The sequence below is a fragment of the Apodemus sylvaticus genome, chromosome X, assembly GCF_947179515.1.
Source record: "Apodemus sylvaticus chromosome X, mApoSyl1.1, whole genome shotgun sequence".
NCBI classification, from domain to species: domain Eukaryota; kingdom Metazoa; phylum Chordata; class Mammalia; order Rodentia; family Muridae; genus Apodemus; species Apodemus sylvaticus.
Genome location: NC_067495.1, coordinates 66,740,832 through 66,766,038, shown reverse-complemented (window position 1 = coordinate 66,766,038; position 25,207 = coordinate 66,740,832). Strand labels below are relative to the sequence as shown.

Below are 25,207 nucleotides of genomic sequence, written 5' to 3'. Positions count from 1 at the left end.
AAATATTCACTATATTCTACACCTCCTCACCATATCTTTACTTAGGTCATTCCCTCTGCCAAAAAGCCCCACCTGCCCTTCACCCCTGTTTCTCAATGTGTATATTCTGTGATTATTAATGGCGGGGGTCTACGGTCATCACTATACCACACCTTCTGGAGATCTATTTTCACATATCCTGTACAAGCTAGATGTGAAGTGAGAGATTTTTCTCTGTTCTCCTTTTGTTGCTTTCTTCTTTCCCTCGGACTCCCAGAGCAAGGGAGCAGTATTTGCCTTGCATCAGTTATCCTTTCCCTTGTATCACAGGATTCTTCATGTGCACGCCTTATTTCACCTTCTCTATGTGAAACTGGGAAGAACTCTTCTCATACTCGGCCACATAGTAATCTGTCCTAATTGCTGACATAAGGCAACTTTAGAAACTACTGCTGAAATGAGTGATAACCAGGCCCCAGGACAAAGGGTTGTTGAATCCAGTCACTTTCAAACTTTGATGTTATCAGAAAACTGATTTTAAATATAAAACAACACATGCAAACCAAGAGTGTATAATCGATATATACCCTGGCTGAGGCTGACCAGTGAGTGCAGATTCTCATTCTTTTACTTCTCACTTACCTACATAGCAGCTCCTGAGGTATCTGGGTAAGGTCTGCAGTGCTTGACAAAACACAATCTGATAGACAATAACTTGAGTCAGAGGTTTCATTGCACAGTTCCAACCTTATAGGTCTCACTGCATATGATATGAATGATGCTTGAATCCTCTCTTTGAGCAAAATCAAGCACAAAATGAAAAAAAGAACTCTTTCCTTGGCCTTCTTTCCTACGTAAACTTTTCACCTTCAAGTGCCTTCAAAAAAATCCCATAAAAACACATATAGGCTAGTCTCTATAAGCTAGTTCATCTAACTGGCTCAGCTGCATCACAATTTACTCAATTGCTCCAGCCAGGAACTCTTCCAGGTCTTTCATATTCTATATGCAATCTATCAACATACCTTAAATATTACCTTCTTTTTTATTAGATATTTTCTTTATTTACATTTCAAATGTTATCCCTTTTCCTGGTTTCCCCTCTGAAAACACCCTATCCCATTCCGCCCCCCCTTGCCCCGCTCACCAACCCACCCACTCCTGCTTCCCTGCCCTGGCATTCCCCTACACTAGGGCATCGAGCCCTCTCAGGACCAAGGGCCTCTCCTCTCATTGATGTCTGACAAGGCCATCCTCTGCGGCATATGCATCTAGAGCCATGGGTCCCTCCATGTGTACTCTTTGGTTGGTGGTTTAGTCCCTGGGAGCTCTGGGGGTACTGGTTGGTTCATATTGTTGTTCCTCCTATGTGGGTGCAAGCTCTTTCAGCTCCTTCTGTCCTTTCTCTAATTCCTCCATTGGGGACCTTGTGCTCAGTCCATGGTTGGTTGAGAGCATTCACCTCTGTAGTTGTCAGGTACTGGCAGAGCCTCTCAGGAGACAACTATATCAGGCTCCTGTCAGCAAGTACTTCTTGACATCCACAATAATGTCTTGGTTTGGTGACTGTATATGGGATAGAACGCAGGGTAGGGCAGTCTCTGCATGGTCTTTCTTTCAGTCTCTGCTCCACACTTTGTCTCTGTATCTGTTCCCCCTTCTAAGAAAGACCAAAGCATTCACACTTTGGTCTTCCTTCTAATTGAGCTTCATTTGGTCTGTGAATTGTGTCTTGGGTATTCTGACATTCTGGGCTAATATCCACTTATTAGTGAGTGTATACCATGTGTGTCCACTCACTGATAAGTAGATATTACCTTCTTAATGCCTACCAAGTCCCCCTTTTTGCCCACAAGAGTCATTCTAGTTCAAATGACTTCAAGCTATTTTCCAGTTAATCTGACTCCATGGTAGACAGCAATATCCAATCCATTCTATATAATATTAAAAATGGATTTTCCATGAGCCTACTGTCATTTCTTTGATGCCTATTAGGAAACTATGGGTGAAACACAGATTATCTCACTGTTCTCATACTTCTTGATTCGGCTCATTCTCCCATATTTTCAGAGGCCCTTATTTGTCTTCAGGGTTCTCAAAAGCAACTTTCAATATCCATTAGTATGCAATATAAACACACTGCCACTTACAAATAAGACTTGGGGCAATAGCAATTAAAATATTGAAGCCTTCCAAAGAATAGCTGGATATAGCCCACCACCACTCTATAGGTAATTCCAGCTGGCACCAAGCCATAAAGAACTTCTTAGTTCAAAACAAAAACAAAAACAAAAAAGTCAAAAAAAAAAAAAACCCTATTTCTTACAAAGGGCAGTCAGTAGATAATCCTCAGGTGTTTCTATGCAACAGGAATCTACGACCAAGATGAGTAGCCTGACTTAGTATGACATGATAGGAAGTGAAGAACAGCATTTAAAAACAGAATATCATTCAACCTTCAATGTTGGATCATGTTTTGTTCTATATGAATGAAAACATGCAATGTTTAGAAAAAGATGTTAAGTAACATGTAACTCATAGTAACAGTAACTATAGTAAATGTGATTTGAGATAGCATCTTGGCTTGATTTTTCCTTTGTGAATGTTTACTGACATTCAGAGAAACTGTATAGAAGGTTGTCTATTACATTTAAGCAAAGCAAGTAGGCTAATTATCCATGGTTAGATTAGCAACTTCTCAACATAATTAACAAATAATCTATGTCTCAATAGTTAACAAAACCCTCAATTGGTTATTCTGATAGAAAGAAAACTAGGACTAAGTTCATAATGTATTGTGGTGGTACTTGTTACTTATTCATCTCTCCTTTTCTGTCCATAATAAGGTCACATCATAGCAGTTCAAATAAAGTAACAGAATGATTAAATGACAGGCTCTCACTCAGAGACAATCCTTACATAGAAACAAGAGATATCTATACATTTTGAACTGGGGAACTCTGTATAGGATGCCTACCCTAAGATATCCGCTGTCTTTATCCAAGCAATTAACATTGCTGTTATGTTTCTCTGCATAAACATTCTAGATAGTTTGTGCCTGGAAATAACTGAAATTTTTCATGTATCTTACAGTAAAATGCTTTTATAAACCATTTTAATAAATTCATGCCATAAGACAATAACTAAATTATATAAATATGCAGGTCCTGGGTCATATTCATGAGTTTTTATTTCTACCCATTGCCTGACATGACACTGTCACACTTCATTAACTGAATCTCAAATATTGCACAAAACTAACTTGAGAAGGCCTCTTAAAGTATATAAAATAATCTTCATTTAGAAAGAAAATTAAAACCTAAAGAAAGGAGGTATCTTACCCAAAGGCATGTGGATAAAACTGTACATTCTGCAATAGTATAAAATAATTTAATAATAACAATATTATTTCTAGTACCACCATTTTACTGCTGTAAATAAATCTAGAATTAAAAAGTAAAAAAAAAAAACAAAAACGAAAACTATTTCGTTTGAAAAAAATACAAAACTCCTGAAACTATAGGGATTAAAATGGTGCTAAACACACTGCCCTTATGATTCTTAAAATGAGTAATCTGTATTCCTAAACAATTAGGAAATTATTGAGGAATAGGCCATGGCATGATTTCTTCATTAGACTACATCCATCCCACCAGCCCCAAAACAGCAGGCCTTCTATTCTGTGCAGACTTTGGAGAGCTGTTCTGTTTTCACAGGTGAAGCATGATCAGAAACACTTCTGCCACTACAGCATGAGGATCTCTGACTGTACACTTCTGCCAGAAATGGAAGCAAAATGATGGCCTTAATGTGTTGCTATGAGGTGATTTCCCTACAAAAAGACATCATTTATACATCCCAACACACCCGACCACTACTTTTCCTCTGGGTAGTCAGAGTATGAAAATTTGTAGTCTGGTGATGAGGCCAGTACAAAGGGGAATCTGTCATAGCCCATGTGAAAGGTCTCATGGTTATTTTAGAGAAGTTAGCTGTCACTCTTGAAGAAAATAAGCTTAATAACAACTCCACATCTAGAATGACCTTCAACGACACTTAATGCGGTCTTAGCCACCTAATCCAGTTTCACAGAGACACACAGCTTCTAGACCTCTGTAGTTCATAATTTTCACACACAGCCTTCCCAAAGACCCTGCTTTAGACAAATATATACAAAACATTAAATCAGTTAACCTAGTTCCTCACCGTCCCACGGGAGGCCTCCTCCCTTCTATTGTATTTTTTAATCAGGCTGTTTTAAAAGAAAAAAAAATCTATAGGTTCTTAAGTTCAAGATGTAAGAGCAAAAAAGGAAGAAAATGTGAAAAGCAGGAACAGCTTAAGGGAGTTGACTTGGGGCCCACTCCCAGGCAGAACTGCATCGTAGAGTGAAACCCTGCACCGAAATACCTCCTCCCATGCTGCTCCATTGTTGTTCATGTTTTCACTTCACTTTGTCCCACAGTCAGAAAGTCCAGCAAATGGAAATTCGCATGATCTAACAGTCATTTCTGGGAAGGTTCAGGAACTAGCCTTCATTTGCTTGTAATTCTGAATGCATTAAAATCACACTGCCTTCCTCCCAAACTACTACTTCCTCACTGAGACCTACCACCCAGAGGGCAGAGAGTAAAAGAACAGCAGGAGAAACTCTGAATGTCAAAAGGGAGGGAGGACTTCCCAACTCCATAAACTTCAGGTGTGAAAGGACAGCCTGTGCTTCCTCCCTACCCTAATACAGCACTCTGTGGAGAGAGTTCTAAGTTGCTTAAAAATACTGGATAACTGTATGGTGTGGCTGGGAGAGACGCAAAAGGGTCAGAAAGCTAGAGAATAGCAAAGGCCAGCCTTCACGTAAAACACAATGAAGAACTATTCCCTCCCTTTCTTTTGTGTATCCTTGGATCAATTTAGAGTATTTTTACTCCAGAGAGAGCCACCGTTCTTATTGAGACAGGATCCCTCACTGGCCTGGAATATACTGACTAGCCTAGGGTTACTGGTCATTGAGCTGCAAAGATTGCTCTTTCTTCGCCTTCACCTAGGACTACAAGTACTTGCTACCATGGCAAGATCTTTTACATGACTCTAGGAGTCAAATTCAACTCCTCAGGTTTGTCTAGAAAGCACTTAGCTATCTCTCTTCAGACTCACTGTCTTCTTAAGAGAAATAAGAGAACTCTCCATCCACTCACAAGCAGACAAGCAACATTAACCCTGAGGTAGGATGGAGATCAGTCATATTTACAGCACACAACCTAGTAGCCTTAAAAAGGATATAAAATACTCTTCTTAAAGAACCCATAACTTTAAAATACTCCATCTTTAAAACACAGTTTTTCTGTTACTTGGGTCTCTACTTCCTTCCTGTTTCACTTTAGCTCAACTAATCTAATCTAATCGCAACAGTTATAATTCTACACATCCTCCAGTAGGGAAAGCTAAATATACTTGATAAATACTTTTATTCTTTAAAATTGTGGATTCAAGTCTTGCCCTGCAAGATGAAACTCTTATCTGGAACCAGTATTGGGCTAAGAAAACCAGACAGGTTCCTAGGCTTAAGGGAGAACCCACTACATGCTGCTAAAAGGACATAGTATTAAACTGACTCCTTTGGACTTATTGTTATATCCCTAAATCAGTACACCTCTCAATCCTTATCAGAGAAGCTTCTATTTGCAGTAAATGCTGGTTAACATTGTAACCCATCACTGGCTACTGTGCTAAGAATGATAACAGACTACAAAATAACACAGCACCCTCCCAAAGCTCAGGTACCATTGAGGAAGATAGGGAAGAAATAGTTAAAGAACTAGAGACAGTAGACAACCATGAGAAAACATTACTTTGAGGGCCACAACATATCAGCTGCACATTTGTGCTCACATCAGTTGGGAGAGCATGTACAGAACTTGTGCAAGTCCAAGCCACTCCAAATCCTAGCGTAGAGATGGAAGCAGAGCACACAATCCCACCTGAAGTCATGGAGTTATTGGCATTTGTTAGCTGCTGAAATGCAGACAGTTTTCTTAAAAGTGTAACTCAATGGTTCTCAACCTTCCTAATGCAATGACCCTTTAATACAGTTCCTCATGTTGTGAAGACCCCAATCACAACATTGTTTCCTTTTTATTTTCTTTTTATTTTCTAAATTCTTTGTTTACATTCCAAATGCTTTCCCCTTTCCAGGTTCCCTCCTCCCCATATGTCCTATAAGCCCTCTTCTCTCCACCCATTCTCCAATCACCTCCCTCCTTTCTCCCTGTCCTGGTACTCCCCTACAATGCTAGATCAAGCCTTTCCAGGATCAGGGCCCTCTCCTTCCTTCTTCATGGGAGTCATTTGATATGTTAATTATGTCTTGGGTATTCACAGCTTCTGGGCTAATTAATATCCACTTATCAGTGATTGCATTCCATGTGTATTCTTTTGTGATTGGATTACCTCACTTAGGATGATATTTTCCAGTTCCAACCATCTGCCTAAAAATTTCATGAATTCATTGTTTTTAATTGCAGCGTAGTATTCCATTATGTAAATATAGCACATTTACTATATCCATTCCTCCACTGAGGGACATCTGGGTTCTTTCCAGCTTCTGGCTATTATAAATAAAGCTGCTATGAACATATTGGAGCATGTGTCCTTATCGCATGCTGGGGAATCCTTTGGGTATATGCCCAGGAGTGGTATAGCAGGGTCCTCCGGAAGTGTCATGTCCAGTTTTCTGAGAAAATGCCAGACTGATTTCCATAGTGGTTGTACCATCTTGCAATCCCACCAGGAGTGGAGGAGAGTTCCTCTTTCTCCACATCCTCGCCAACACCTGTTGTCTCCTGAGTTTTTAACCTTAGCCATTCTGACTGGTGTGAGGTGAAATCACAGGATTGTTTTGATTTGCATTTCCCTAATGAGTAATGATGTTGAGCATTTCTTAAGGTGCTTCTTGGCCATCCGAATTTCTTCAGGTGAAAATTCTTTGTTTGGATCTGTACCCCATTTTTAATAGGGTTATTTGGCTCTCTGGAGTCTGACTTCTTGAGTTCTTTGTATATATTGGATATAAGCCCTCTGTCGGATGTAGGGTTGGCGAAGATCCTTCCCAATTTGTTGGTTGCCGTTTTGTCCTTTTGACAGTGTCCTTTGCCTTACAGAAACTTTCCAATTTTATGAGGTCCCATTTGTCAATTCTTGATCTTAGAACATAAGCTATTGGTGTTCTCTTCAGGGACTTTCTCCCTGTACTGATGTCCTCAAGGGTCTTCCCCAGTTTCTTTTCTATTAGCTTCAGAGTGTCTGGCTTTATGTAAAGGTCCTTGATCCATTTGGAGTTGAGCTTAGTACAAGGAGATAAGAATGGATCAATTTGCATTCTTCTGCATACTGACCTCCAGTTGAACCAGCACCATTTACAACATTGTTTTCATTACTCCTTCATCACTGTAGTTTTGCTACTGTTATAAATCGCAGTGTAAAAATCTTTGTTTTCTGATGGGCTCAGCATTAGGCAACCCCTGTGTAAAGGTCATTGAAGACTCTCAGGTTGACAACTGCTGGTGGTGGCATCTACTAAATTGACCACCCTCCTGTGGAAGGATATTTGGCAGCACGACTTGGTTTAAAAGGAAAAGTTTAAAAAAAAAAAAAAAGGAAGAAAAAGACAAATTTGGGAGACAAGGGGAGAGGAGGGGAGGGAGAGGGAAGGAAAGGGTGAATCAAGGAAAAGTTGGGGGTTCCAAACATGTACAACATTCTCAAATAATGAATTAGTGTTTGGGGAAGAGAAATGCTTATATATATTTAACACTGGTTTTTAGAATTAGAGATTAGATGTCAAATCTTCTCTTCCATTCTCTTGCATTTCTAAATCCACCACCCCACAGAAATACTATAGGATTTCACTATGCAGTGAACTGCTATTTGGATTTCCTCTTCTTCCTCACCACTATTGCCTAATAAGTCACCACAAAATTCTATAGCTTCTATCTCGATAACATTTGTCATTTTCATCTCCCAGTGCTTAAAGTTTCATTTCTTCTCCTTGAAATGATACTTCATGAATTTCACAAACTTACTCTTGTTCACCTCACAACCTCATGTAACCTTAATCTTCCAAATACATCACATGATTCAATATCCATTGCCTATATTTATGTTTCGTGTAAAATGATCAGTCTTGTAATGACTTTTTCTACTTACCTACCAAACAAATCCTATTCATCCTCCCTGACATAGTTTCAGAATGTCCTATTTTTTTATTGACCAAACTTACTTTAACATAACTTTAAAAATTTGTGAGTAAAAACATCATCTATTCTATAAAACTTTCATTTTAAAAACTATATTTTTTAATTCTTTGACAATTTTATACAATGAGCATATGCACTCTCTCTTCTCCCTCTACTTAACTCTTCCAATATCCACCCTCCATCTCCCTATCTTCTTCTACATTCATTTCCTCCATATATATGCATGCGTGTGTGTGTGTGTGTGTGTGTGTGTGTGTGTGTGTGTGTGTGTATGAGAGAGAGAGAGAGAGAGAGAGAGAGAGAGAGAGAGAGAGAGAGAGAGAGAATGGTATTAACCTACCTACATTGGAGATTATGCTCATCACAGAAGTCTTGGGCTGCCAAAAACAAACTCCAATGACAACTATTGGACACCTTCTCTCCAGTTGTTGGTCACGAGTGTCATGAGTAACCCATAAACAGCACAGGCTCTTGATGGTAGGACCTTATTGCTGAACATGCCTTATGTTCATAGGACATGCAAAAATCAAATTGGTATGAGAAGGAAATTATGAATAGGAGGGGAATAATAGAAACTAACAAGGTTGAGAAGTCTGAGAACAATCCCTTGTTTATAAATAAATTGTAGGGGCCTGGAGAGATGGCTCAGAGGTTCAGAGCACTCACAACCATCTATAATGAGATGTGGTGCCCTCTTCTGGCATGCAGGTATATATGCAGGCATATATACAGGCAGAACTATGTACATAAGTAATTTTTTTTTAATTTTTTTTATTCGATATAATTTATTTACATTTCAAATGATTTCCCCTTTTCTAGCCCCTCCACTCCCCGAAAGTCCCGTAAGCCCCCTTCTCTTCCCCTGTCCTCCCACCCACCCCTTCCCACTTCCCCGTTCTGGTTTTGCTGAATACTGTTTCACTGAGTCTTTCCAGAACCAGGGGCCACTCCTCCTTTCTTCTTGTACCTCATTTGATGTGTGGATTATGTTTTGGGTATTCCAGTTTTCTAGGTTAATATCCACTTATTAGTGAGTGCATACCATGATTCACCTTTTGAGTCTGGGTTACCTCACTGAGTATGATATTCTCTAGCTCCATCCATTTGCCTAAGAATTTCATGAATTCGTTGTTTCTAATGGCTGAATAGTACTCCATTGTGTAGATATACCACATTTTTTGCATCCACTCTTCTGTTGAGGGATACCTGGGTTCTTTCCAACATCTGGCAATTACAAATAGGGCTGCTATGAACATAGTAGAACATGTATCCTTATTACATGGTGGGGAGTCTTCTGGGTATATGCCCAGGAGTGGTATAGCAGGATCTTCTGGAAGTGAGGTGCCCAGTTTTCGGAGGAACCGCCAGACTGATTTCCAAAGTGGTTGTACCAATTTGCAACCCCATCAGCAGTGGAGGAGTGTTCCTCTTTCTCCACACCCTCTCCAACACCTGCTGTCTCCTGAATTTTTAATCTTAGCCATTCTGACTGGTGTAAGATGAAATCTTAGTGTTGTTTTGATTTGCATTTCCCTAATGACTAATGAAGTTGAGCATTTTTTAAGATGCTTCTCCGCCATCCGATGTTCTTCAGGTGAGAATTCTTTGTTTAACTCTGTACCCCATTTTTTAATAGGGTTGTTTGGTTTTCTGGAGTCTAACTTCTCATAAGTATTTTTTTTTTAACAACAAAAAAAGAAACTGTCAAAACTTTAAAGCTAATTAAAACAGTCCCAATGCAATTTATAGATTCAATGCTATGTCCATTAAAATGTCTTGACATTCTTCAAAGAAATAATAAAAACAATTTTAAAATTTATATGAGGGCTAGGGAGGTAGCTGAGTGGTGTTTTCTCCATAAACAAAACAGCATGAATTCAAAACATAAAATAATACCAAGTATGACTGAATATTATATAACCTCAGCACTGTGTTGATGTATTTGGTATGCAAAGATAGGAAGAATCCCAGATCAATGCATACACGAGTGCCAAAAATATTTTTCTTCTTTTTATTATTTTTATTAGATATTTTCTTTATTTACATTTTAAATGTTATCCCCTTTCCACGTTTCCCCTCTGAAAACCCCCTATCCCATCCCCCCTCCCCTGCTCTCTAACCCACCTGCTTCCCTGTCCTGGCATTTCCCTACACAGGGGCAATGAGCTTCACAGGTCCAAGGCCTCTCTTCTCATTGATGTCTGATGAGGCCATCCTCTGCTATCCATGCAGCTAGAGCAATATAATAAAGTGTACATGGAAGGACATAGGACCTTTTTTCTTTCTTTTTTTTTTTTTTTGTATTTTTTTATTGAATATTGTCTTCATTTACATTGCCAATGGTAAAACCTTTCCCAATATCTCCCCTCCCCTAAGACCCCCAACCCCTCCCCTTCCTTTCCCCCCCTGCCTCCACATATATGCCCCTTCACCCAACACACTCCCACCTCGCCCCCTTGGTTTCCCTTTGTTGGGGCCTCTGCTGAGCCTTTCCTCCCACTGATGCCCCACAAGGCCTTCCTCTGCCCAAGGGGCACACATATTTCCAGCCAAAGGATCTTTACTATTCAGAGTTATCCTGAACCTAAAGGAAAATTCTAGAGTCATCACACTGCTTCATTCCATAATATACCAAAGAGTTGTATTAATGAATACACTATGATATCATCATAAAAATAAGCAGAACAGAGTAGAGATCCCAGATATAAACCTATACCTGCAACCAACTGATTCTTGACAACAATAAATGTTACATAAAAGAGAACCTCTTTAATAAATGTTGTTAGAAAAACTGTGGGTTGGAGTTTAAAACACTCTCTCACTGTAAAAAAAAAAAAAAAAAAAGTTAATTTAAAACATACCAAGAATCAAAATGTAAGAGTCAAAACCATGAAGTTACTAGAAAAATTATGAGACTACTTCTATACACTGCATCAGTTACGTGTTACTATGACAAAACTTCTTGCAATGTAAAAAGAAAGGGATTATTTTGGCTTACAGTTAAAGGGAAAGTTTCTTAGAAGGGATATTGTCACAGCAAGACCTTGAGACAGTTAGCCACATTACAGACAGGCACAAGGAGACATAAATGCTGATGCCCAACATTTTCTCCTCTTTTGTAATTTATCTCTTTACTCTGATAATTGTTTTCTTTGCAATATAGATATTTTTATTTGAATATAGCTCAGTTTGCCTAATTTTTGTCTCTAGCCTTCTTCTTAGTCAGGCTAGAATCCAAGTTAAGGGAATGGTGCCACCCATTTTAAGGATGGGTCTTCTTACGTCATCTAACCTAATAAAGTTAATCCTTTTCACACAAGCCCTGAGATTTGCCTCTTAGGTAGACCTAAGTCACATGAAATTGACTGTCTACATCAATTTTAATATGAGCAAATTTTCTTTACATGACATGTCCTAAAACATGGGCCAAAAATAGTCAAATTGAGCTATCTCCAAATAAAAACTATATTGCAAAGAAAACAAATAGCAGAATGAAGATATTAAATATAATACAATTGTCTACAGAGTATTTATCCAGAAAAGAATATCTAGATTATCTTTGCATTATCCATTCATCAATTGATGGACATGAAAAAATGTTTACATAGTTATACAAAATGCAATTTTATCCACCAACCAAGAAAAAAATATACTTTCAGATAAATGGATGAAGGTGGGTGTAATCATTCTGAATGAAGGTAACCCAGACTCTGAAAGACAAATGATCCACCTCCTCTCTCATACATAGATGCTAGAGTTGAATCATTAGATATAACAACCTGCAGAGTCCACTTACTGATGTTTGTATGTATACAGCTTCAGAGCTGGCCACTTGGTGTTGAATAAATGATAGGAAGCTCATCCCTGAAGAATACTAATTTTCCATCTTAAATCCATGGTTTTTAATTGCCTATAATTCTTTATCTAGGGATGGGACCCTGTGAGATTTCTCTAATTCTGTTGACGATATACAAAGAAAAAAAATCTCCCTCCCACTGTGGGGATATAAATTAGTATAGACTGTGTAAACATCAGTATAATGATTCCTTAAAAATCAGAGGCACCTAGATCCATGTTCTTATGGCACCATAATATGCAATGGCCAAACTGCGGAGTTAACATGGGTGTTCATTAATGCATTAATGAACAAAGTGGGGACTATAAACATACAAGACTATTATCCTGTAACAAAGAAAATAATTCCTGTCATTTGAAGTAAAGCCAATAAACATTGCAGAGGTTTGGACAATTGAAGTAATCTAACAATATCCACAAATACACCCCCCCACACACACACATACATGCATACATGCACTAAGTAATATATTAATTTATCTATACACATACGTACAGATATACATGTAGTTAACCCATCTACATACTACTGCTACTGCTACTGCTACTGCTACTGCTACTGCTACTGCTACTGCTACTGCTACTGCTACTGCTACTGCTACTGCTACTGCTACTGCTACTACTGGATGTTTTGTTTCATGAGGAGAATCTCAGAAAACTCCTACTAAATTTAGAAAAAATAATTCTATACTTAGGGAAGAACAGGGATAGAGTAAATGAAAGAAGTTTAGTAATAGACTATAAACACTCTGCTTTAAAAGGAATAGCTTGTAGTGTTCTAATGCATAGTGTATTGCTTAAAGGATTTTTATCAAGAGATAGAAGAAAAGATTATGTTTAAGTGTATAAACATAAAAACAAATGATAAGATGTGATGCTAACTCCCCTAAATTATTCATCAAATGTGTATTAAAGTATGTATGTGTTGTATATGTGTTAAAGTATCAAACTGTGCCCAATACATTTGTTATCCTCCAATCATTTTTATTTAAATATTGTGCAGGGAATAAAATTCAATATTGGTGCTTATTAAGCATGGGTGTGGCTTTGGGATTGACCCAACACAATCCAAGTCTTTTCAAAAAAATGACCACAGTTAAAAGTATATGTTCTGATCTCTAATTCATATTTCTGAAAAAATGTTCATTTTGTTATTTTTATTCTGATGTAATTGTTTCTATTGAGAAAATGCTTTCTGACAATTCTTTACTTCACATTATCAGCTGATATATTTTAATTAGTGTTTATGGGGACCCTGTTGATTTTTATTTCTTTATTGATGAAGGGCTAGTTGTTGCATTTTTCTTTCTATTATAACTTTTGAATGCAGGACAAAAGATATTGAGAAATGGTAGAATTGAAGTGAATAGTATTTGCATACAAAAATACACCCACTTATTTTCTAGCAGACTAATCTGTCCTTAAGTTTTCTTACAGTTCTTGTTACTTTCAGTGGATTGTAGGTTTACAACACTAAGGAAGATTCTATCCATCAGTTGTCCCTCTATACAATGTAGTTTATTGCTTGGTATTTATTTTTGTGGTCTTAATAAGAGGTTTCATTTTCCTGGTCAAATCTAAGTTTGGGACAGGACTTTCATACCTGGTCCTCAGGGTAGAAATTTTTCAGAATCTATGCTTGTCCACACACTACTCTAGTAAATATTCTTTCCATGTTTGGAGTAGAGGAATATTTCCTGACCCTCCCCATAGCAGCAGATGTTTATTTTGTATTGGCGCAGTATCCTGGCGGTGAGATATTTTCCTGCCTTTTTCTCAGTGCAGAATGCCTTTCTTCTACCTTTCGTCTTTAAATGTTGGATCAATGCCCAGTTCCTAGGAATGAGGAACAGAACGTTTACCATCCTCTCTTTCCCATGAGATAAGGCTTCTGTTGAATATGGGAGAAGGATCCAAGGAAGCATTGCATTATTCCTAATACCCACTGGCTGCCAAACATCCTTTCTACTCCATTTTCCAATTTGTTATCCAAGTCTCTGAAAATATTCATGAATATTTCATACACATCAGTGGACAAGAGCTTGTGAGACTTTTTAAACTTTCCTTGCATCTAGAATCCCAATTATTTATTGTTCATTCTGAACTTAAATACTAACTCGCATCTTACCTCTAGGAATTAGCTAAACTTTATATGATTTATTCTTTTCCACCTGTGCAATGGTTAGTTAGTTCTCAGGTTCTGTCATCTTTCCTTAGAGAAACTCATCGACAATTGACTTTCAGAATCCTCAGCTTCCTTGCAATATATTTTTTAATAGAATTCATACAAACATGGGAAAGCCATGAATAAATAATAATTGTTGAAATAATTACTGTTTGATATTTCTGTCTTTTATGTGAATTGTCATTTTTCTTATGCAATGTTTATAACTATTTTTTTCCTTTATGCTTTGGCATCATGATTATAATATGGTATGGAGAGTTTCTTTTCTGGACATCTCTATTGGGAGTTCTACATGCCCCTTGTGCTTGAATTCCTCCTTCTTTCTACAAATTTGGGAAGTTTTCTATTATAATTTCACTAAATATAATTTCACTAAATTTCGTTCTAGTTCTAGGATTTTACCTATGATGCTGATTCTATACTATGAATTCTCAGGTCTGCCATATTCAGTGGTTCCATTTTTAGATATCTTCATACTTGTCAAAAAGTTTCCTTCTAAAGCCGGGCGGTGGTGGCTCACGCCTGTAATCCTAGCACTCTGGGAGGTAGAGGCAGGCGGATTTCTGAGTTCGAGGTCAGCCTGGTCTACAGAGTGAGTTCCAGGACAGCCAGGACTACACAGAGAAACCCTGTCTCAAAAAAAAAAGTTTCCTTCTATATGTCTGTTTGTATTATTTTTATTGAATTTATATTTCACTTTTGAAATTAGTTGTTCTGTATAGTTTTCTTTAATGAGGATAATGTTTGTTGTGTGTTTTTTAATTTGATTGTCAATCTTTATTTCAAATATTTCTGGTCATTTTCCATATTCTGATTCATTTTTTGCTAAATTTTTTATCAGTACTTTTAGGTTCTACCTCCAATTTATTAAATGTTACATTCATTTTGGAGACTATTTGCTAAGGTCTTGAATAATATTAATTCCCTTAATTAAAACATCTTTTTGTTTAATTCGTCCACATGATAACTAATGTTTTCTAATACAAAGAACCTAAGCTCTGTTTTCAGACATTTAGGCTATTTCTGTGATATTTTGCATTCCCTTATAGGTGGGTGGCTGATTAGTTGGTGCTGAGTTGTATGTGATAGTTGTGTTATATGTTTTGTGTTGCTTTGTCATATTTTGCACATTTGTTGAAGTAGGTGTGTTTTGACAACTTATTTTTCTTCTTTAGAGCCAATTGGAAGATTCTAGTTTCTATGACTCTTAGAGAAATATTGATGTGCCATTAAGCTCTGAGGACTGTTAAGATATACTGTTGAATTGCTGAAGTGATCCAGTCTAGGCAATGGGCCAACAGGACTAAGGATGGGTCTCTACACTAAGCTGCAAGATGGACTCAAAATCTTGAACATTCTAGAGGCAGAATAATACATTTCTGACCCAATTAAGCCTTTTTTAAATTATAATATTAGAACCACATTACCAAACTAACTTCCAGAACCACAGAAATATAGATTTTAGTACCTCGGACTTCAAAACCTCACACAGAGCTTGACCACAGATATCTCTAGAATAGAAAGGTCCAGTCTCTCAGAACACCCTGGGAACACTGGGGCTATACATACAAATTGCTGGTCCTCATCAAAGGAGGTCAGGACTGGAACTCAAGCAGGTCAGGAAGCAGGAGCTGATGCAGAGGCCATGGAGGGATGTTTCTTACTGGCTTGCTTCCCCTGGGTTGCTCAGCTTGCTTTCTTATAGAGCCCAAGAACACCAGCCAAGGGATGGCACCACCCACAAGGGGCCCTCCCCTCCTTGATCACTAATTTAGAAAATGCCTTACAGTTGGATCTCATGGAGGCATTTCCTCACCTAAAGCACTTATTTCTAAAATAACTACAGCTTGTGTCATGTTGACCTGCTTGAGTTTCAGTCCTGACTTCCTTTTATGATGAACAGCAATTTGTAAGTGTAACCCTGAATAAACCCTTTGCTCCATAACTTTCTTCTTGGTCATGATGTTTTGTGCAGGAATAGAAACCCTGACTAAGACAGAGGCCAAATTTCAGAACCTCTACTGACCTCTGAGACCACTGGGCTGGAGATCTGCATACAGTGATCTCTGTTCCTACAAAAGCCATAGGCATGGCAACCCAATGTACTCTTCCAAAAAGTTTTTAATGCATGCCTCTCTATTCACACTTTTTCTTTCACTGAAACACGTTTACCAGTCAGTCATAACATTTCAGTTTCTGTGAGGCAAACACAGAAATATAAACCAGGGAGAGGATGTTGTTTTTAAATGACTTGAGTCAACATCTCCTCCCTTTTGGGTACAGCAAGATCTACAGAAATCAGCACTCTTCTAAATTGTTATTGTGGTGAGATACTAGGGAACAAGATTAGACTACTATCACTGCTACATATCCCATTGAAAGAAGTATCATATTTATCTCAGACTTTTCGTCAACAGACATAAAAACCAAGAGTATGTAATGAAATGTTTCAAGGTCTAAAAGTAAACAACTCTGAACTGAGAAAGCTATATCCTGCAAATCTATCTTTCATAATTGATGGATAAATAAAACTGGATAATCCAGAAGAAATAGAACTTCTGAAAACATGCCACTACCAAAATTAAGCCTTGAAGATATAAAGTTAAACAGATACATTACAAGCAATGAAATTGAAGCTGTTATTAAAAGGCTTCCATAGAAGAGAAGCCCAGGACCAGATGAATTCTATCAAGCACTCAGAGAAGATCTCATACCAATTCTTCTCATCTTGTCTAATTAAATAGAAAGTAAAGGAGTACTACTAAATTTTATAAAGCCAATATCATCTTGTTACCAAAGCCATGTAAGGAAAGTACAGGGAGAAAAAGAAAAAGTAATATACACACCAATTTCTTTGCTGAACATAGATACAAACACTCTTAATAAAATTCTTATAGGGAAAACCCTTGAGGACATGGGCACAGGGGAAAAGTTCCTGAACAGAACACCAATAGCTTATGTTCTAAGATCAAGAATTGACAAATGGGACCTCATAAAATTACAAAGTTTCTGTAAGGCAAAGGACACTGTCAAAAGGACAAAATGGCAACCAACAAATTGGGAAAAGATCTTCACCAACCCTACATCCAATAGAGGGCTAATATCCAATATATGCAAAGAACTCAAGAAGTTAGACAACAGAGAACCAAATAACCCTATTAAAAAATGGGGTACAGATCCAAACAAAGAATTTTCACCTGAAGAAATTCGGATGGCCAAGAAGCACCTTAAAAAATGCTCAACATCAAAAAAGAAAGAAAGAAAGAAAGAAAGAAAGAAAGAAAGAAAGAAAGAAAGAAAGAAAGAAAGAAAGAAAGAAAGAAAAGAAAAGAAAAAAAAAGAAATGCTCAACATCATTACTCATTAGAGAAATGCAAATCAAAACAATCCTGAGATTTCACCTCACACCAGTCAGAATGGCTAAGGTTAAAAACTCAGGAGACAGCAGGTGTTGGTGAGGATGTGGAGAAAGAGGAACACTCCTCCACTGCTGGTTGGATTGCAAGATGCTACAACCACTATGGAAATCAGTCTGGCATTTCCTCAGAAAACTGGACATGACACTTCCGGAAGACCCTGCTATACCTCTCCTGGGCATATACCCAAAGGATTACCTGGCATGCAATAAGGACACATGCTCCACTATGTTCATAGCAGCCTTATTTATAATAGCCAGAAGTTGGAAAGAACCCAGGTGCCCCTCAGTGGAGGAATGGATACAGAAAATGTGGTATATTTACACAATGGAATATTATTCTGCAATTAAAAACAATGAATTCATGAAATTATTAGGCAAATGATTGGAACTGGAAAATATCATCCTAAGTGAGGTAACCCAAGAACAAAAGAATACACATGGAATGCAATCACTGATAAGTGTATATTAATTAGCCCAGAATCTCTGAATCCCCAAGACACAATTAGCATATCAAATGACTCCCATGAAGAAGTAAGGAGAGGGCCCTGATCCTGGAAAGGCTTGATCCAGCATTGTAGGTGAGTACCAGGACAGGGAAAAAGGAGGGAGGTGATTGGAAAATGGGTGGAGAGAAGAGGGCTTATAGGACATATGGGGAGGGGGGGAACCTGGAAAGGGGAAAGCATTTGGAATGTAAACAAAGAATTTAGAAAATAAAAATAAAAAAATAAAAATAAAAATAAAAATAAAACAATATTTTATGTGAAGGTTTAATAAAAAGTACAACAATGCCCCAATGCCCAACCTCAAATTATGCTATAGATAAAACAGCCTGTTACAAGCTAAAAGAGGCAGGTAATCCAATGAAATAGAATAAAGGATCTGGAAATAAAATGCCAAAACTACATCCATTTCATTTTTAACAAAGGAGGCAAAAATATACGTTGAAAAAACAGCTTATTCAATAAATAAATTATTAGTCAATAAATGTGATGTGAAAATCTGATTTCTACCTGCAGAAGAATGAACTTAGATTCAAACCTTTCACTTTGAATACAAATATACTCAAATGGATCAAATTCCTTAACTTAAAGCCTGAAATAATAAAGATTCTAGAGGAAAACACAGGAATACATATCTTCAAAATATTAGAGTAGGCAAGACATTTTGAGTAAAATTCCAACAGTATAGGACCTAAAAAGTATCAAGAGATAGAACCACATGAAAATAAAAAGTTTCTCTACAGTAACAAAAATAACTATCAGAGCAAACATACAACCCACAGAATTAGAGAAAATCTTCATTTTATGTTTCAGACAAGAGAATTTATGAAGAATTGTAAAAGTGGAATACCAAGGGAATAAAAACATCAGACAGCAAAGGGACAAACAAGCTATATAGACAATTTCCAAAAAAGAAAGATTAATGGACAATAACTATTATTAAAATAATTCAGTATTTCTAGGCATCAGAGAAACAAAAAATTGAAAATACTTTAAGATACCACCTCACCCCAGTTACAATAGTTATCATCAATAAATCTGACAAAAGTGGGAGGAGCTGTGAAGATAAGTTCTTAATCACTAACAATGGGGCTTCAATTTGATATAGCCATAGTGAAAAACAGAACTAGTATAGTAGCTGTACATTTTACTCCTGGGTATTTAAACAGGACTCCTTACTCTACCACAGAGTTTTTTGTACCCATTTTATTTCTGCCTTATTCACAACAGCAAGAAATTGAAATCAATCTAGTTATTCATCTACAAAAAGATGACTAGTAAAAACTTGTATGTATCATATATATAATACTATTTAGCTCTATTCTAAATAGTATTATATATATGATACATACAAGGTGAAATTTTCACCTTAACTACCAAGGCCGCCTCAGCGCAGCTCCACCCGGAGACCAGCAGAAAACTGCGTGACTGAAAGCAGACAACCCGCCGAGAAGAAGATCCAACGAACTCTCGGCCATTTGTGGGGCAGGGTGGTTTTTCCAAAGATTATAAATATTGGCTAATTGATAGTAAAGTCAGTCTCTATGGGCAACTGTCCTCTTGACTCATTTCTCTTTCGCCCCCTTCCCGTTAACCTCAGAATTCTCTTCCAGGTATTTCGGTTCGTATGTGGCCGCTGGCGGCAACAAAAATGTAATAAAAATTGATGGACTTATGACACATAATATTAAATAAGATCATATTCTCAGAGAAAGACAAATGTGTGTTTTCTCTCATATGTATAATCTAACCAATAATATATACATATATGTGCACAAAACTAAATGTTGGTACAATATAACAAATGAATAAAGAAGGCTAAATGTCAAAAAAAAAAGGAATGAAAGTAAAGCAATGAACATGTGTTCTGAAAGGTGAGATAATTGATTTTCTAGCTCTAATTCTGTAATGATTTTTTTAAATTTTTAGTGGTAAATAATATATGAAATATATAAAATACTAACACTGTAAACTTTAATTTGGAGCTCCATGGCTTCTGTTCTGAATATCTATTCTAACTGTATAGAAGCTCATTGAATTAAATAGAATTTAAGTCTGATTAATTTTGGTGTGTGATATTTTCATCTATTTGCAAGGTTTTAAAATAATGTTTACAAACTTTTTTAATGACTACTATTTTTATCATCACCATATGCATCATCATATGGTTTTATTCATTCCCTTGAAATGAAGTGTTACCATGAGTTTGGGATGTGTTTTTTCAGTATGGCAGAGATGAAAAGCATTTCTCACTGTTTTTTCATTCATTTACCACGTTGCCTCATCATAGTGAGCTTAACAGAAATGCCATCACATCTTTACTTTACCTTAAAAATACATTACTAAATAAAAAGGAAGGTCACTGTTTCAGTCATAAAGCAGACTGTGAGGGCCATATATCTCTATGAGGGAGCAGAAAACACTGGTTTCAGTGCCGAACAAGTCTCAAAATTGATTAGCCAGAAATGTTTTGTAAATGAAGCTATTAGTATTTCCTTGTCATTGACTACATTATTTACTCTATTTCTACATTAAATAAACAAAAACAAACAACCAAAAACACTAGCAGGAATCAACACTATTGAACAAACTTCAGCATTAAATGTAGTCCTATATATCAGACCCAAGCTCATTGGCCTCAGTGTTTGTCCCTTATGTGTTTAGATGAAAGGTTTTACTCTATCCATCATGTCCACATTAAATCTCACAGAAGTGCAGAAGCTGAACCTGCATAATACAATTAATGATTCAAAACTGGGGACCCTAGAGAAATATTCAAGGTCTGCATTGAATTTTGCATGGTGAAAGTTATTTGAATTTGTCCCTTGCATGCCCTCTGTACAAACTAGAGCAGCAGCTATTATTTGCCAATGAATGTGTCTTTAAACATCTTTCCACTTTTCACCGTTACATCTGTACTTTTAAGAAGCAATCATATACCAATTTGTAACCCCACCAGCAGTGGAGGAGTGTCCCTCTTTTTCCACATCCTCACCAACACCTGCTGTCTCCTGAATTTTTAATCTTAGCCATTCTGACTGGTGTGAGGTGAAATCTCAGGGTTGTTTTGATTTGCATTTCCCTAAAGACTAGTGAAGTTGAGCATTTTTTAAGATGCTTCTCTGCCATCCGAAGTTCTTCAGGTGAGAATTTTTTGTTTAGATCTGTACCCCATTTTTAATAGGGTTATTTGGCTTTCTGGGATCTAACTTCTTGAGTTCTTTGTATATATTGGATATTAGCCCTCTGTTGGATGTAGGGTTGGTGAAGGTCTTTTCCCAATTTGTTGGTTGCTGATTTGTCCTTTTGATGGTGTACTTTGCCTTACAGAATCTTTGTAACTTTATGAGGTCCCATTTGTCAATTCTTGATCTTAGAGCAAAAGCTATTGGTGTTCTCTTCAGGAACTTTCCCCCTGTACCAATGTCCTCAAGGGTCTTCCCCAGTTTCTTTTCCATTAGCTTCAGAGTGTCTGGCTTTATGTGGAGGTCCTTGATCCATTTGGAGTTGAGCTTAGTACAAGGAGACAAGGATGGATCAATTTGGATTCTTCTGCATGCTGACCTCCAGTTGAACCAGCACCATTTGTTGAAAGGCTATCTTTTTTCCATTGGATGTTTTCAGCCCCTTTGTCGAGGACTCCTGGGCATATACCCAGAGGATTCCCCAACAGGTAATAAGGATATGTGCTCCACTATGTTCATAGCAGCCCTATTTATAATAGCCAGAACCTGGAAAGAACCCAGGTATCTCTCAACAGAAGAATGGATGCAAAAAATGTGGTATATATACACAATGGAGTACTATTCAGCCATTAGAAACAATGAATTCATGAAATTCTTAGACAAATGGATGGAGCTAGAGAACATCATACTAAGTGAAGTAACCCAGTCTCAAAAGATCAATCATGGTATGCAATCACTAATAAGTGGATATTAGCCTGGAAAACTGGAATACCCAAAACATAATCCACACATCAAATGAAGTACAAGAAGAATGGAGGAGTGTTCCCTGGTTCTGGAAAGACTCAGTGTAGCAGTATAGGGCAAAACCAGAACAGGGAAGTGGGAAGGGGTGGATGGGAGAGCAGGGGGAGGGAAGAGGGCTTATGTGACTTTCGGGGAGTAGGGGGCCAGAAAAGGGGAAATCATTTGAAATGTAAATAAAAAATATATCGAATAAAAAAAAAGAAGCAATCATATATCCCACTACGTGGAGAGATCCTATGTATCTTTATTCATATCTGATTATCCTGTCATCCATCTGCTTGTAGTCTCTTAGCCTTAGGACAAATTCCTTTGGTAGACATGCAGGATTTTCTATGAATTGAGCCCTGTCTTCTGCTTCAGATACATCTCTCATCACTCCCCACCTGCCATTCTATGCTCTCATCATACACACAACTTCTTACAACTTCTTGTGGTTCCTAGAATGTAACATGTTCTCTCATGATTTCCTATCATTGCACCTTTGCCTGGAATGCTATTCTCTCTTAATCTTTTTACTGTTACCGACTGGCAAAGTGTGTTGCAATAAGGATTAAATGAGATAATTTATGTTAACCATAAGATTTAGAACTCGATCTTCATCCATTTGCTCATTGACTCATTCAACAAATATATTAAATTTATAGCATATGTATACATTATTTTATATGGGTACTCTACATAAATCAGTACTTTGGTTCCTGCCTTCAAGATGCTTAGAGTCCTAAGAAAGAATCTCATATACAGATAGGTGAAGCATAGCAAAATATACGGAAAGGAATTTGGGAGCAGAGAGAAGTCACTGCCTTCTTACAATAAGAAGAAAACTAAGTTAAAGAGGTTTTCAAGAAAGGCTTCTGGGGAAATTAAGATTGTTCTGAGTTGGCTCTTGCATGGTGATTGATAACCAAAGAGAGGTATTATAGGGCATGGGTTTGCAGCTAGTGTTAAGGAAGGTGCGCTAGGAAACCGATATATGAATGTATGGGTGAATACATATGAATGGGTGAATGTGAAGAACTGCTAAGAAGGGAGAGAGAATCAGGAACCCATTATAGCCAACATTATTCTTTCCTTCCTTCCATCCCTCTCTTCTTTCTTCCTTAGGTTTTTTTCTGCTTCCTGACAACTTGATTTCATTAAAACTCCAGGATAGTTCCGCAGCTTGCCTTTGTGTCCCCTTAACAAGATCCTAAGAAGATGCTTTGTGGTTTGAGCTTCCTCAGTTACTCCCCAATTCATTCTTTGGTCTCATTCCCTTTAATTGTTGTCTAGGCGCTTTCACACCTACATATTTTCTTTACACTATTTAGTATAACTTACTATTTTTGCCCGCCATCGAAGGCAAAAAACAAACATTAATGACCATGCTGGTAATGCAAATGAGTAAAACTGCTTTGTATGGGATGCATCAAGGCTAACAGTATATTTTCCCCTACTTAAATTATAATCATAAAGTCAACTTAATGGGGCTTTTTTGGAAGATTTATTTATTTATTTATTTATTTATTTATTATATCTAAGTATACTGTAGCTGTCTTCAGACACTCCAGAAGAGGGCGTCAGATTCCATTACAAATGGTTGTGAGCCACCATGAGGTTGCTGGGAATTGAACTCAGGACCTCTGGCAGAGCAGTCAGTGCTCTTAACCTCTGAGCCATCTCTCCAGCACCATAGGTGACTTTCTTGAAAAAAGATCAAATAAAACTATGAAAGTGTAGTAATTGATTCACTACAATAGTACACATATACTCAAGATGTGCTAACATTAATTTTTTGTTGAGATTTTCTATATTTTTCATTTGTTTGAAGATAAATTACAATTGTTGAAAGATTTTTATCACACTCACTTAGAAATAATTGTCAACTAAATTCTGCTTCTAGGTGGTGATGGAAGTATTTTTCTTTTCAAGTTAAAGTTATAATTTTCTTGGTTTTTAGTATGATATATAGTTTTTTATATTAGACATTAATCTACCCCTGTCTCTGGGTCTCCAATTTTCCAGACATCTTTGTTTTCCATTGCCATTCTCTTTTTATAGGTTAAGAAATTTATTTATAGGTTAAGAAATTTGCTGTGCTCCAGCACAGCAAAAATTGCATATCAAATAGTAGCCCAGTCAAAAGGTAAGGCCAGTAGAGACATTTCTTTTGAACATGCTAAAGATTGCCCAAATACCATACACATTCCAACTTGATAAAGGAAAGCACTGGGCCAACTGGGGCTTTTTCTTCTGTTTCTATGCTGTAAGATAACATTGGGTAAATTTGCTACTAAATAATAGTATTCTAAACTAGTTTTGGTCTTTCTAAACATCTTTTAGAGTCATCTTCTGGTTGTCTTTAGCAAAATTTCTAAGTTTTTAAATTTTATTTTTTGAAGATAAGAAGAAAATGGGGTTTAAATGATCTGGTCCTAACAGGAAGTATCCTCAATTATTTTCAAAAAAAATATGTTTAAAAAGAAAAGGTATTATGGGTAAGTTGATAGTATAAGTAATAATATTTTATTTAAGTACATTTGAATTAACAAAAATGATTCCTCCTAAAGTGATATGCTAAATGTAATAGTAAGACTTTAGAATACCAAATTTGGTTAGCAGGTTTATGGATTCTAAGTCTGGTACACTGGGAAAGTGACTTAACTTCTTTTAGCTTCATTTTCCTAGGTTTAAAATGAGCGCACTAACATCTTCATTTTATGGTCTTATAAGAATTAAATGGCAACATGTATGTGGCATATTTAAAACAATATCTAATCACTGTTCAATACATGGTAGTTAAGTTTTTACATATAATAAAATTCTTTAGAAACCTATTGTGTTCTATGTCAAAAAATCAATACCTTTACTACAAAGTAACTCTCCCAGCACTTTCTCCATTAGTGAGAGAAGATTTAAGTTGCTTCATCAGAGAGTGACTAACCTCAGTTGACTGGTTTGATCTGGCAAAGACCGTGCAAGCTGTACTGTACACATCTGTGCAAGTGCTTAAATTTTTTTTCCTCCTTTGTCTGTTAAAAGCAGGG

At 37.0% G+C, this 25,207-nt stretch overlaps 1 protein-coding gene across 4 annotated transcripts in view; it reads right to left on the bottom strand.

The window, feature by feature from the left end:
* The window catches only part of LOC127675307 (putative P2Y purinoceptor 10), a 92,735-nt gene extending 76,778 nt beyond the window's left edge, over positions 1 to 15,957 (bottom strand). Inside the window, exon 1 of one of the 4 annotated variants that reach the window (XM_052171382.1) lies at positions 15,841 to 15,957. In XM_052171382.1, the coding sequence (XP_052027342.1) occupies positions 15,841 to 15,857 (17 nt within the window). In that variant the 5' untranslated portion in view covers positions 15,858 to 15,957. The remainder of the gene's footprint in view (positions 1 to 15,840) is intronic. The other 3 variants (XM_052171383.1, XM_052171381.1, XM_052171384.1) reach the window with 3 other exon arrangements.
* Positions 15,958 to 25,207: the final 9,250 nt, after the last annotated feature.